Source organism: Lineus longissimus, chromosome 3 (assembly GCF_910592395.1).
Source record: "Lineus longissimus chromosome 3, tnLinLong1.2, whole genome shotgun sequence".
Classification (NCBI taxonomy): domain Eukaryota; kingdom Metazoa; phylum Nemertea; class Pilidiophora; order Heteronemertea; family Lineidae; genus Lineus; species Lineus longissimus.
The window spans coordinates 8,022,847-8,038,473 of NC_088310.1; the positions used below are offsets into that span (position 1 = coordinate 8,022,847).

At 39.8% G+C, this 15,627-nt stretch overlaps 1 protein-coding gene across 6 annotated transcripts in view; it reads right to left on the bottom strand.

Annotated features, from left to right (window-relative positions):
- LOC135485645 (muscle-specific protein 300 kDa-like) overlaps positions 1–15,627 on the bottom strand; it is a 143,608-nt gene that overhangs the window by 117,867 nt on the left and 10,114 nt on the right. The window contains exon 1 of one of the 6 annotated variants that reach the window (XM_064767934.1): positions 11,149–11,411. The exons of 3 other annotated variants lie outside the window; for them this stretch is intronic. In XM_064767934.1, the coding sequence (XP_064624004.1) occupies positions 11,149–11,221 (73 nt within the window). In that variant the 5' untranslated portion in view covers positions 11,222–11,411. Of the gene's footprint in view, positions 1–964; positions 1,451–3,110; positions 3,214–11,148; positions 11,412–15,627 lie in introns of those variants that run through there. 2 more of the 6 variants (XM_064767933.1, XM_064767931.1) reach the window with 2 other exon arrangements.

Consider the following 15,627-nt stretch of genomic DNA (forward strand, 5'->3'; position numbering starts at 1 on the left):
ATCTCATCCGAATATAAAAGATCTGAGATAATCCTGTAAAATCTAACGACCAGGTTTTCAATAGAGTGAACACACAAAATGCAAAATAGCATAGTATACGGAAATCTGAGAGGATTCGATAGCAGGGTCAGCTCAAGAAGACCAATTTTTCAATGTTTTTTTTTATTCAGATGTACAAGTATGGTAAATGGTATGGAGGAATTTTGCATAGTTTCTAAAGTTAGAGCTGGCAACGTCCTCAAAGTGGACTATGTATACAGTGGAACGTTACCTGGTGGACACCTTTTTTTGGCAGGACACCTCTCTATTACAGATGAATGGTATTGAGGAATTTTGCTTGGTTTCTAAAGTTAGAGCCGCAAAGTCCTCAAGTGGGCTATGTATTAGGTGGAACCTCTCCTAGCGGACACCTTTTTCGCAGGAAACCCTCTCTATTACAGACACTCATGTCTGGTGTTGCTCCCAAACTATTTACTTGCATTCAAACTGACCTCTATAATCAGGACACCTTTCTAGCAAGGACAACAACTGTCAGTCCCAAGGGTGTCCTCAATAGAGAGGTTCTACTGTACTTTCAGGTTTGGTGAATCCAATCTCCTTTTCATAAGTCCATGAGCAAATTGCTTGCATCTCAGAACTGCCCTCTAGACAGAAGCTCCTTAAGTAGTGTGGTCCTGAATTATATCTTACAACCTGCAGGACATTTTCTGAAAACTTTTCCCCTCTTAGATACGTGTATGATAAATGACCCCTCCTAAGAAGTTTCTAGCATCTGAAACTCATTTAATTGGCTCCCAAACACCCTAATTTTACATCACATATCATGAAAATATCTATGATCGCAAAACAAACTTTTGTCCTCAAAATTTCAGGGGGACATCACTTGAATTTTTTGAGGCGGACATGTGCCCGGTCCCCCAAAGCACGGTTTTCTACGTTTTTGCCCCTTCCTACTCTAGCCTACCTCTGACCCGTGTAATGGACTGCTCCACCTTTTGCCTCCCGTCATACCGGTCACCATCGCCAGGCTCATTGCTGGTACCACTAATCTTACGCCTCTGCTCCAAGCTTGCACCGTCATCCTCAGGTTCAAAACGAGGGGCTTCGCGTGCACTCAGTTTCCGCACTGTCGCATTCCGAATCCCACGAAACTCCCGCTTTAACGCCGGTTCCTTTTTACCACTGGAGTTTTCTTTAGAGTCGATTTGAACTGTTGGGCGGGTCATACATGCCCCCGACTTCCTATGTTTTTCAGCCATCTTGTAAACTTTCTCCAGCTAATCTCAAAGTCAAAGTATGTCAGATGTGACTGACTTTGAATCAATGTTGTCAAATGACGTCATTATTGTAAGAAAGTCACCAATAAAAATCAAAATATCTACAGAAAGAACTGACTTCCTCCGGTATAAGAACGCCAGCCAGTGAAACCATCTGAGATACCCCTGACGTGATCTGTGTCGATAGCCGACGTTCGACAGTAAGTGACGGACTTGGCCCAGAAGATAGCAACAATAGCATAGCTATGCTCAACTTTCATTTTTCATATGAAAGGACAAGAACCATTCACCCATGAAAAAACAAACACTGATAGATTCCTCGCTTGTTGTACGTGACAACATTGCTAGGCCCTATCTCGAAAATCGAAATAAGGCAAAATTAACTTATACTCTTCCACTAATTGTTTACCGACAATGTTATGATGAAGTAAGTATCAGTGCACATGTTTGCGTAATCTTTACAGATCTCAAAACTGAGGTTCGAAAATTCAAAGATGCATTGTGTGGTTTAGTCACCATTCATGTTACAAACAAGTTTTATCACCAAGTCAAGCCAAACTCAGTTTCCTACTATCATGCATATCTAGCGCTAAGGACTGATTGCGGCTGTGGGATGTCATTTCACTACCGTGGCTGCAGCACACAGTCTATTATTACTATATGCATATTAATCACCTGAAGACCACTAATGGGACTTCCTATCTCCTGCCTATAGTTCCCTTCTAACCTCATCTCCAGCAATCATAATTGAAACCAGGAAACAAGTTGGCGTGCAAGAAAACTACACCACATACCATTTTGCAGAGTATAGTAAGGTAAAGTGTTACAATTATAGCCCCGTACAACTATAGAGCTCATACTGTGTAGAAAAGAGCCAGTACACATAAATCCACAGAGAGGCTATAATTGGTACCATGGCTATAATGTACCCCATTATCTTATGCCCTGCTCCATGAGGGTGTTACTTCTGACCAGCGCTGTAAGAAATCACTATCCTCTTCTAAGACGAAGAAAACAATGATATCAACTGATAAAGGTGTCTAATTAATTTGCCTCCTCTTTCTAACCAAGTTAGCAGCGTGGCATGGCAAATAACCATTCATTATTCATAATGTCAATATCTAAGTCAACGTCCGCCACATTGCAACACATAAAGTAAACAGGTGAGAATTAATGTACAGGGAATGTACAGGAATGAATGATGCGAAATCACATAGCAACATATCAAAAGTTGGTAACTATGAAATAAAGTCGAAATAACCTGTTGAACAGTTTCTTATTGTCTTTCTATTCAGATGTTTTAAACAGCAAGAACTTTTGAACCAGCACCATATCGGCTGCAGTTGGAAACAAAAGTTCTAGATTTTGTATCCGGTTACGCAAGTGCATACCAGACTCTGCTATGGTACAGTACTCATTCATGCCCATGCGTAACCAGATACAAAATCTGCAAATTTTGTTCGAATTCTTGCCGATTGCAGCTGATTCCAGAGGCGTATCCAGATGGGGTGCACTGCATTTCTCATCAAAATTCCTGATGTGTTCCAAAATGTTATGGTCAATTTCAATAATTTTTCATTCAGAGGGGCGTGCAACCTTTTTCAGAGGGGCGTACGTCAACTGCCCCCCCGCCCCTTGGATCTGCACGTTTCACCTTAATCTTGTAAAAGATTTGGTTCCAATATACAAAGGTTAGAAAGAACAGATACCAAGGATGTGTAGGTATCATGTGATATTGAAATTTAGCTGTCCTAAAAGTGCCCATGCTCATGCCGGCCCACAAAATGATAAGATAATTTGACACTATTTTAAATCTTAACTGGAATAGCCTACCTTTATAATAGGCCCTCTGTGATTCCAGAAAATCAACTCGACTTTGCCCATTTCCTTGCTGAGGCGGCTCCTCCGCGTTGTCAGACATCTTTAATTAAATCGATACCCATGGGCGAGTAACGAGGATAATTGCTACAGACCATGAACGGGTCCGTGTTGTCGTAACGTATCAATTCGCCAACCAGAATTAGTCCTAATCACGAAGCTCACTCTCTCGATCCATAGTATATAATATACTATCAGATAATCAATACTTTGCTCCCAGGTCATAAATATTTCAAAACAATCGGTTTCAAAATAACATATCGCACGGTAAAGTTAATAAGTCTGTGATGGAATTTATCACGTGCCACAACAGGCTAACGGTATATCCAGTGGAGTTAAAGTGCAAAGGACTGAGTTGGTGATGGTGATCTTTGAAACTGACTCTGTGTAACCTAAAAGTTTGCGAAATTGGTCCAGAAGTCACAAATTTTCCCTTTTGGTACGGTATATGCTTTCCTTTTTAGAGGCTTTTCTTGCTGAGCAGTTCCTTTTCCAAATGCACAAACACGTAAATGTCTCAAAAGAAGTCCCCACTAAATATGCGAATAACGGATTTGTTGTAAAGAAGGGTAGGATTTGTTGAAGTTGAGGATTGCTTTTTAATCCCTTTTTCAATCCTGGTCGCCCCTGTCTTCGAAAGCAAACACAAGATTTCCACAAAAAGCAGCTACGATTTCAAGCTCAGTGTAGAACATACCACAAAGTCAACATCGGAGGGTCCCTGAACAAAAGCAAGAGGGGTTTGCAAGGGCCTAAGTTGGCGTTTCACCGAGGGACAGAAGCCCACCAAGGGAACCAACACTCGAAACACCTCGAAGAGGGACAACCGACCCCCAAAGACCTTGATCGAAAATGAGGGAACCTTCCACCCTACAATTTAACTGGTCATTTCATTACAACATTTTTGAGCAGAAGGTGGCATATTTTGAAGAAGTGTGTGAAATGATGCCACCAAGCATAACATGCCAATCAAAAGGACAGCACAGCAACCATGGGTGATTTTCTGCCGAGGAATACAGCTAATAATTTTACGTTGTGTTGCTTGATCTAAATTGGTCAATTTGTTCCACCAAGTCATGGCGCTGTTTTTTCTCCATTGGCCCTTTGAAGATTACGACCAATGCCATGGACCTTCAGCTGTTCCCCCTCAGAGTTGAAATGGAGATGTTTGCGTCATGGAGGGGCCATTGGGGACAAGCGGGTTATAAACAGGCCAACGTAGTTTCCAAATCAGCATGTTTCTTCAGGTTAATGTCTTGCTTGGTATTAAGTGTCTGGAAGACAACACATCACCAGGGCAACATGGTATCTTAAGGGCTGTGCAAACTGGTAAGTCACTGCGACCAGCAACGGAGCCATACCAACATGACAAGTTGGTTGCAATTTAACGAATCGTGGTCGCATTTCAATAACAATCGATGCGTTATCATGGCTACAACGCAGGTCACAGCAACAAAAATCGCTCATCGCTCATTCTCCCTGGTGTACGACTTTGACTTTGCTAACATAGTGACAGGCAGTGGGAAGCAGTTGAAAGAAACACAGTACCGGCTTCTAGAAGCAACTCACTCTGGCTCCAAGTAATGTGAAAAGACATCAATATATATATTGCTACCAGGAAAGCTGGGTTTAGACAAAGCATCTGATCAAACATGGCCATCAGCACCTTGGTTGGTTTCAGGGCAGTATACCTCATTATGGGTTGACCAAAGGCAACGTCATCTTGGCTAGGTCTTGAAATTCTAAAGCCATAGAACTCCTTCAAACTGAAGTGAATGCCACTTTTGAGGGTGGGAATCTTTGGAAAACAAAGAACTGACTCCCACCCTTGAAGTTGGCATTCACATCATTTTAAAGGAGTTCTAATTGCTTTGGGATTTCAAGTTCTGGCCAAAATGGTGGTGCGTATGGTCAACCCTTAGGTTCTAAAACTTTGATTCCCAAACCTCCCTTCACTATAACATTTCAAGCTACCGTTTCTGTGAAACCTATGTCATCACGCTATTTACTTCTATAAAGTTATAAGGCGCGATGTTCACTATGTGATTTGTACCGTATCATTAAGTCTAACTTCTTGGTGTACGAGAAATAGACCGTGAAGGGAGGCCTAGGCAAGTCGTTTAAAATAAGACACCAATCCTTTGATAAAAACGAGCCACTTTGTTGGAAAGTATGCAACTGGACTAGTGCCAGTTCCTTCTCTAAAGAATAATGCCATCAAATATTTCAGGACCCACCAACTGTATGTTAGGTGTCAGATATAAATTCCTTCGAGTCTCGAAGAAATATTATAACAGTCCAGCTATCAATTTTTGGGAATATACATTAACAAAGTACAGTTGTTACCAATCTTGGCATTCGTAGTATTTTTATATTAGTCCAACACAATGACATCATCAAAATCTATATTCAGCGCGTATCTAATCAAATTCAAGTCTGATGATTTCTTGTTGCACTGCCTACAGTGAGAGTTGGTCGACACCAATTAAACTAACTGGTGAATTGTGACAAGGATCATGGCAAAAGCCCAGTCTGGAGCCAAGCCACATTTCAAAATTCCCATTTGATTATAATCACATTAGGACATTATTAAGATTGACAAACTGCTTTTCCATAGAAAATGGTCAAATCGTGTGACAACACCCCGTCGAGATGTCTCCACATAAATTATCTAATCACTTTTATGACAAGATATCGCCTGAGCCTAGCACCTCGCAATCAGGACCGAGGAATCGAACAAAGCCATGGAGACATTTATAGCTTTATGGCTCAAACATATAGCTGACAAGAAGAACTTCCCTCTGTTCATCTGACAACTGGACAAAGGCAAAGGCCTGATCTGCCCCTCCTGAGGTCACAGATTGTCCTCCTGATGGCTCCTCCTGCATTCATCTAACAGTTTTAAATTTCCTATTAAAAGTACCATGTAGGCTTATATTGTTAACCTCAGGTCGCCATTATAATGCCTGATAGGGCATTCGTGAGGAGACGAAAAGGACAGGGTAGGTCATCGTTATCTCTCTCATGTCTCTCACAACACAAAAGAGTGAAAATCATTTCAGGTTGCACCACATGATAATGCTTTAAGAGTTGACCGTTTTGGCTAGAACTTGAATTCCTAAAGCAGTCAGAACTTCATCAAAATGAATTGAATGCCCATTTTACTAGGAGGCTGTTCTATGGAAAACAAAGAACAGATTCCCACCCTTGAAATTGCCATTCACTTCGTTTTGAAAGAGTTGCTTTAGGATTTCAAGTTGTAGCCAAAATGGTGGTGTTTAGAGAGACAGGACTTGAAGTGTGTCAAAGAGGCTTTCACTTTTTGGTTGAGGTGGATCGCTGCCCAACTGAATCGACACCATAGGAAGGATAGAGAAGAAGGAGGAAGGGTAAATTACCCTTAGAAGGCACTGGTTATTGCTCCTTTTAACTCCACCACTCAAGAATGTCACCTGTTTATTGGTGACTGTGACATGAGTACTCGGGTTCTCATTTTAGCTTCTTGGAGTAACCAAGGACCGGGGTTGGTCCACAACAGGGTTACTGACACCGAGATAGTTTTGAGAATAGAATCCCATCCCCTGATGTCCATCGTCACTGTGACGATTGTTCAGTCATATTACAATAGGACAACCGTTGAACCTTTCACTTTTACAACAGAAAACAGTACCGGTGATTCCCTCTGGTGATTTGTAAAGGAACACCCAGGAATTTAAGTCACTCCTACTATTGTCGATAAGCAAAACTAAAAGTTTTCTCCTAAAAGTTTGAAAGGTTCCAATGAAATTATTAGCTTCATCTATATCGAAAAATAATGCAACATCTGATATGTATCATTCCACAGTGACCTTCTCTCAATGGTCAACAATAACGAATTCATTGTATTTGGTCCGTTTGTGACTTTTACCAATGAGGAATTAAATCATGGAGAGCACATTTGCTTACAGGCCAGCAGGATGAACACCTTAGGGCGTATTCGCATCAAATAAAGCCTTTTCCCAAGAAATCTATGATTGAATCTGTATGAAATCTCCACAGGCTTTCTAAACAAACATGTGATGCTTTATAGTACTCGGACGGTTTCATTCAAAAACTTTAGTTGGTGCACTGTGTTTCCTGGTGTCCCATGGACATTCTTTCTCAGAATATTGATATGCCTTATTATGAAAACTGTCCTTCTTATAACTGGATTATGATATCCCGGGCAGAGCCTACTTATTTTCCCACCTATTCTTCCAAGGATGAGTTTGTAAATATATGTAATGGGCTCAGAGTGGTTCAACAAAGAACAGATAAAGAAATAAGTACTCCTACACCTATATGTATGCCCCTTTGTAAGTATCGTACATTACAAAGCAAGCTCCAGTATATGTCCCGGTGTCCGCTACTAACTTTTTTCAAGTCATGGAATAAATCTGGCCCAGTATGTCTAGCCAATCATTTATACCTTTTTCAACCCATTTGTGGTAGACTATCCGTAGGTAGGAGGAAACCAGCGGGACCTGAACATTGTGGGTTCTATCCCCAATTATAGTGGAATGTGTCAAATGCTCACAGTCACAGGAGCAAAGGCATACAGAAGCAGAAACACTGGATGAAAACCATGTCACTAAAGCAAAGTGCAGACAAGCAATTTTTATTGCAGTAATGTGCAACATTAATCACATTATCCCACTATCTCTCTCACAAGTTAACTTCCTGACCTTGCTTGAGAAAATCACCATTTCCCATTAGTTTTATGAGAATTTTTTCCAAAACTGTTCCAAAGTAAACGAATTCCCCTATCACTTTGAAAAGAATGCATATACCGTCTAAAACGTATGGTGTAAGTGCATAAGTCTTTGTTTTTCTGAGTCGCCAAATAAACATGACCCCAATCCAGTGGGAGTTGTAAGCCTTCCTCAACATGGCCAACACCCCCTTGGCTATTTATCAGAAACTATTCAAATGAGTCCAGAAAAATATTGATACTGAATAACACAGAGATATAGGAAGATATCAAGAAGACTAACAGTGAAGAATATGGCAATAGTTGAAAGTTTTCTTTAATTGTCAGCTCTAACAAAAAATAATTTTATTGCAACTAATACAACTAGCGGCGTGTTCAAGGTCAGTCCATCACCTTGAACAACTGGAGACAAGTTCAACAACAACTTCCAACAACTAAAGCCAAAGTCAAGGTCATTTCAGTCTGTCACCCTCAACAACTCTATGTAGAGCCAAGGTCAAGGTCATTTTAATTCATTAGCTTCACCAAATATAGCCAAAGTCAAGGTCATTTTAATACATCAGTTTGAACAACTAAAGCCAAGTCGAGACTCAAGTTCACTTCAGTCCACAATGTCAACAACTAGAGCTAAGGTCAAGGATATTTCTGTCCACCAGCTCCAACAACTGAAGCCAAAGACAAGGTCATCTGAAGGCCATAATTTCATTTTAATGTCACTTTATGGTAATGTTGTTTACTTTTGACTTTGTGTCAGTATAGTATTACAACCATGCTTATATCCTCCCAATTTGTAACAAATCATATCAATATTGCATGAAAATCTCCAAAAACCATCTTATCAACATTCATTGTTTCCGGGCATCAGGGATCAGCTTATTTCAGGCCCACTAATGGGATATATGCGTTGTACAAACACAGAGGTGGCCAAACGAACTATTTGGGGCAAATTTATGTGACCTCAGTACATTTAATAGCCTGGATTATCCTGTCCTGAGGCACAGAAGGAGGAACAAGGAGAAATCTCCTGGAGGTCATTTAGATAAGATCTCAAGGTCACTGCCTGAGGTCGTTCTGGGGAACTGTCAAGGTCATATAAGGTGCACTGACTTAGCAAAATGCAGAGGTGGCCAAAACGAATTATTTGGGGCAAATTTATCTGACCTTAGTAGGAGAGGTTTTCTGAACAAGTACTGGTATGAAAAGTACCATAGATACATTAGCCGAGCATTCCAACCGCCACATTTAAAAGCTCACTAATTAAGCGCTTTGTAGCAGTGTACAAACTGCGCACAGGTCATACATCAAAAGTGCTCAAAGGTAGGTATTTTCTTCTGACACAGACTGTACAAGCACCTTACCTCGAATTTCGTGCCTAACTTCGCTAAACTGGTGCGCCAACTTGTACTTCTTTCTGATGGGTCTTGGAATGGATTGAGACATCGCGTTTTGTTCTTCAGCAATCAGTCAAACTGATGACAACCATATTCATCGCCCAATGACAAGAATCTAAATCCAATTAACGTCTCTGTGTAATACATGGCCCACGACAATGTCAATTTAACACTTGAGAAGTTACTGTAGATTTAGGTGACTATTTAGGGTTTACTTTTTGATAGCCTGAGACATATCTGGGCTGAAGCAAAATGTGGCCATTTTCCATAATTGATTTACTTGTCAAATATACATCCAAGAATCTAATCTGAAGCCCATTTCATGCTTTCCCTTATCAGGATTGACTTTGATGTGTTCTTGAGGAAGGAATCTAATCTGTAGCCCATTTCATGCTTTCCCTTATCAGGATTGATTTTGATGAGTGCTCGAGCAAGGTTACTTATGAACACAACTGTAATCACTAAAGGAAGAGTGGCTCAAGATGATAAATGGCCGACACTTATGAAGTTTACTGCGTTTCTGTATGGAGGTCAGTCATGGGATGTTCGTGTATCAGAAAACTGTCAAACGTTCTTTGAAATGATTGTGCACATTGCTGGATGTATATTTGCAGCACTCCCTTCACAGCAAGTTTCAGCAAATTAGCATGCATGGTAACATGCCCTATAGCATTCTTTGTAGCTGCATTTCTATTTTCCAGACCCACCGGTAAATACGGATGACGTACCCCTTTAATGCAATTTCTTGATATGTCAGACAGAGTCACAATGCCCATCAACGGTACCTATAGAAAACATTGATCAAAACTGAATTGCCTATTAAACTCGCTGGTTTGAGTAGTCTTATAACAATTGACAAATATCATATCGTGTGGTAGACGCAAAAAAAATTGAATGTCCAACACAGTAATACCTTATTGACGGTTGTGCACGATATTATATCCATAAAGAAATAATTTTCAATTATGATATACGCGCAGTAGAGTTACAGTGGTATAGTTAAAGTTACTTATTTTCATAGTTATTCTGCAGTATCTTTATACTTTTCAATCGGGCTAATTCTTTCACCTCTTTTCCAAAAATTCAAAACACTGCAAAATTATTTTCAATGACTCTAGTTTCATCCATCTAAGACCGCTTCAATAATTACGATGAAACCAACACATAAGCCAGACCAAAATATGATATCCTGATCTTCAGGCCAATAGGTGGTGCACCAACCCATTTCCTCTCCTAGTTAAACATGTTGAATGGTATCGAAACTTCATGCGCTCATCTGGGAGCCTTACTTGAGTATTTGGGAAAGGTCGTAGATCATTGAAACTTAAGTCTTACAATCATAGACCAATCAACCATACATATATACTAGAAAAGAAATACTGGGCTTTTTATCATTTTCACTGATCCCGTAATAATAGTTACTAGCATTATACCAGATGCGCAGGCTGGATGAAATGGGCTATACCTTGATATGCATGGGCCGAAAGATTGAATTGCAATGAAAATCTAATGCAATATCAAAGGGGCCATATCAATAGTTATATGAGTCCATCCCGCTAGCTAGGCCTTGATATCATAACTTATAGTGGACTGAAATGGCTGAAAGTCAACAGAAGTAATAGAGGCCTTCGGTAAACAGTATCACTGGCATGTCAAAAGGCTTGAATATGTCCATCGAAATGGGAAAGCCTTCCAACGCAAATCAATCAATATTGAAAGCAAATACAACACAAAAATCAATAGAAATAGCTATATTTACATACGTTGATCTAAAGAGAGAGCCCTTAATCTACCAAGTGAGACCTTAATCTATCAAGTGAGACCTTAATCTACAACTAGAGTGAAACCTTAATGCATGATTATCAGTACCTACCTCTTTTTCCTAAAATTCTCTGATTAATACTGGTACGTGTTTCTACCGATTCCTCAGAAGCCGACCGCCACATTTTTACTCGGGAGTTAATCTACCGCTTAATTATCCTTCGAATTTAATCTAAACTCTGAATAATTAGAATCTTGACGTGAACCAGGCACTGCTGCGGTGTTGAATTGAAATTACGCCATTTTCCTGCGTTGTCGAGATATATCACAGATTTTGCAGAGTCGCTGAGTTGATAGAGCTGCCACACAACACACATCAAGCCGGGTTACAATACTCCCAACGGGCCTTTGGAACCACCAAGGCCCGTACCCAGTCACCTCGCATTAAGCCATAGGGGTGTCAGGCATAGCGATTCGACAATATTTACACCGAATTTTATTCAAACAGACGAATATGACCTACTACAGGCTGGCTTCAGACATATCATGATTTCTTTCATGATTTTGAAGCCATACTTTTTCAACTGGTAGTTGTTTTCAACGAAATGTAAAAACTCGTAGCACCCATCACCCCTATTATCATTTTATTCAACGAAATATCGGATCGGGATCGAAGCAAAAGAAATCCCGAGGTGAATTATTTCCCATATAGAAACGTCTCTTCGGCTCAAACGAACATATAAATAAAATTATTCATTATGCACTGACAATAAAGGTGCAATAATAATAGACCGTTGCTTTTAAACATTCATTGAATGTTTAGAAAGTTGCATTTTGGAGTCAGGTCAAAGAACTGTTGTTCATCATATTCATAAAGAGATAATAGCCAGGGGTGGGGATCTCAAGCATGTAGGTGTTTATGTAAGATATGACAATTATGATTTAGAACTCATGACAGTTAACCCTTCACTTGATATAATAGGAGAACTACCGGTTAAGGTGACAAGTTTTACACATTTTTTGTCACTGGATTTTACGCTCTCATTTGTTTGGAATGTTGAGAAACCATATCTTCTGAGACCAGCAACTTAAAATCACAGGTAAATGACTCTCAGGGAAGAGTCACTCTATGTGACAATTTGTACCACTAACTGGTTCAGGACTAGCAGGATTTTCAGGAACTTCAAATCAATAAGTTTTTGGTAGCGCCCAATGGACTCATCAACCCCCGCCGAGGCCGAGGACGGGGTCACATGCTGTTAAACCAAATTTATCCACGCAAAAGACGTGCCATATGAAGACCGGCAAGAGCCAATTTGAGAATTTCATCAATCATGACAAACTGCCGGTCAAACGCCACACTTGAAGCAGCTCGCAAACAATATCATAGTTTCCAAACATTTACGATATGTTCAAAGTGACCTGATATCTCTAAAGATCAACAGAATATGTCTAAAGGCTCAATACATCAAATATCAGTCTCTTGGACAAACTGGTTCGTTCACATTACACAAAAGATGTGACAGATAAGATTTACTTTTCAATATGACTTTGTCTCGTTTCTTTCACCTAAAAGTACATAAGCTACTACTATTTTCGTCCATATATCAGGTCCTAAACAAATGTGGCTTTCTACAGGTTGTACCAAATCTTTGTCCTCTGTAGAGGCGCTCGAGACATTCACAATCTAAGAATGGAATATAGCTGCAATAGTCACTTCTCTTGCAAATTTTGAGGCAAGGAGCCGACTAAATTTATTTTGGATATCGAGGCAAAAATTTTAATGTCATCTAATACTGAAAATTTAAATGAGAGGATGCAAAACGAGCCAAAGCAATATCAAAGAAATCAAACCAGGAAAATCTTTAAAGTTAACAGAATTTTGTATCATTGATTTTACCATCAAACATATTTCTTAATGTGTGGGCAGAGCGCTCTCTCTTTGTTGAAGTCCTTGATCCACTCAGGAATCTTTGAACATAAACAGTGAAACCTCAAATAGCAGACACCTGTCTATTAAGGACAACCTGTCTTAAGGACAATCTCTTTATCAAGTACACCACATTTGATCCCTAATTGGTCAATTCCATTGAATTCAACCTCTGTAATAAAGTCACCTCTCGACTATGGACAATTTCCATTGAATCTAACCTCTGCAACCAGGGCAGCTCTCAACTAAGGACAGCTGCATTTGTAAGTCCCAAAGTTGGCCTTAATAGATATTTTCTTAAATCATACTAGCTAAAATCATCCGCTTTTATCAGTAGCATGTAGTGAAGGGGTTTCAAGGACTTTTGAATGACGACTAACATCAATCCGACTATTTTGCAAACCTTTTCAAAGGTTACACGCTAATCCAAAATGGTCAGGCTGGAACAGATAACCAGGTCAAATGGTTTGTTTAATTTCAACACAGGCTATGAAATCAAAATGACATCGTTTGAAAGGTCTATGTAGGTGACATATTCTATGACTGATGTAAATGGTTTACTGAAATTGTGGTATATCATCAACGCTTTTTGTTAGATTTCGTTTAATGGGGATAGCTGTGGAGTTTTAAATATAAATTTAAATCACCAAGTACAGTAAGTGCACCAGATAATTTATTTGGTACAGTACATGTCTCAAATTAAGAGTGACAAATTCTTTTTTCAAATATTTTAGCACGCAATGACATTGAAAGAAGGTAGCAAAGTGCACTGTGACAAAGCTATGTCACATGTAATTGTTGTTTTAATGCCAATTACTGAGAGACACCCCACCCAAGTTTGGGGCTGGTAACTTTTCTGAGAAGTGAGCTTGCCCTACTGGCAGCCAAATATTTATTAATCTGCTTCTTCACTGCCATATGATAGCTGATAATATGGACTTGGCTTTTACCAACAGAAGCCCATGCGGTCTTGTAAGGTAACACCAATCTCAATATGGAGTACGAATTTATTGACCTCCACATGCATAGCCGATATCTTTGATTAGCCCATTACCTGCATGCCACCATCGTGTCAAAACCTCCACGGCGTAAATCAAATATCAGCGTTCAATGTCACATCACAATCGGTGTGTTCAATGGAGTATGAACCTGTTCTTGGCAAAATTAGGACAAGGAAAAATCGCTTAGGATAAGCCTTTACTGGTGGGTTGCGACGAGCTATGGCTATGGGTGGGACGCCAAACTCAATGGGCCAGGCAGGTGGTGACGGTCAGTTACGTCACAACAGTTTTCGACGTTATCGAACTCTGTCATAGCGCAAAGATTCCCCTGAAACCTAGGGTTTTGTATCAGTGGAAGTTAGAGAAAACATCTTCTTTTGACTTGGCTGACACATCGAGCCAATTACTTACAAAATGTTACAAGTTCTTCTCATGCATGGTCTAGATCATCTGTGAAAGGAAAAGTTTTAGCATCAAGCCTTCACAGAGAGTAGAAGCTATCCATTGTGAAATTGTGCCTCCAAAAAACGTAGGGTTTATTTTTTCCTTTACATTTATATAAAAATTTTCTTATCACAGAAGACCTGTCAAAAAGCCACGTTTTGTTAGTATTCACGGTGTTATCATAATTGCCTTTTTTAATTTAGTCATAACGTCGAATTCCTGTGTGATTATCCGCAGTGTTTCCAACAATGTGGCGATGAACATGTTGTCTGGCGTTTCTGTTATGCCCAGTGGCAGTAGTGCACAGTAGTCAGGGATGCATGCTTTCTTGGTTGGAGCTGCTCAAGCAGTTTTGAATGAAAGGAAAGGGAGGCAGAGTGAAGTATCGTATTGTGTATTTGCTACATATTCTGAAAACAAATTGCAATAATGTAACCCAGCCGGCATGGAAACAATCACACTGGACGTGATCTTTCTTTTAATGGCAGGCCTGAAGATCTTCTTCTGTGAAAAGATGAATGCAAGGAAAAGACCATTTGTAAAAAGAGAAGGTTACTTGACACCAGAATCAGTATGATGTTAAGATTTAGGTCCAGGTCATCTCATTATTCTCAAGAATATCAATATAAATGCTGTGATCACCAAAGTAACTGGTGGACTGAATAATACTGTACATAATCTATTTTGAACAAATCTAAGATAATTAATTAGCTGTAATGATTATCATAACTAATCAAGGAGACTAAGATGCTCACTAAAGCTTCTTGGTCCTACTTCCAAGATCTTCATGGAAAGAGCTGGTCGTTCAATCTTCCAACTCGAAGTTGTTTGTCAGGTAGGACCCTTCAGCTAACAAGTGTAAATCTACTAGTGGAACATTGTTCGTAATCTGTTAACCCGGACTAGCGAAGACCATGCACTACTACAACTAAGGAAGTCTGGCATTCGAATCTGGTATAACTATTAATGTACATGTTATGTACATGTACAAGCATTTATATTACAACTCATCCCTGCTTGCGGTCTTCACTAGTTTCGTCCATAATTTTGTTATATGGGCCCATGCAGTCTGCCCTGGATCTCATCAGCAGGTTGGCACACCACTAGAACTTGAGCCAACAAGAACAGAAGTTAACAAGAACAAAACTAATGAAACAAAACTGGTTGGTAGAAAAGTTAAACTGGAAATGACCCTGATTATTAATTCCTCTTGTCA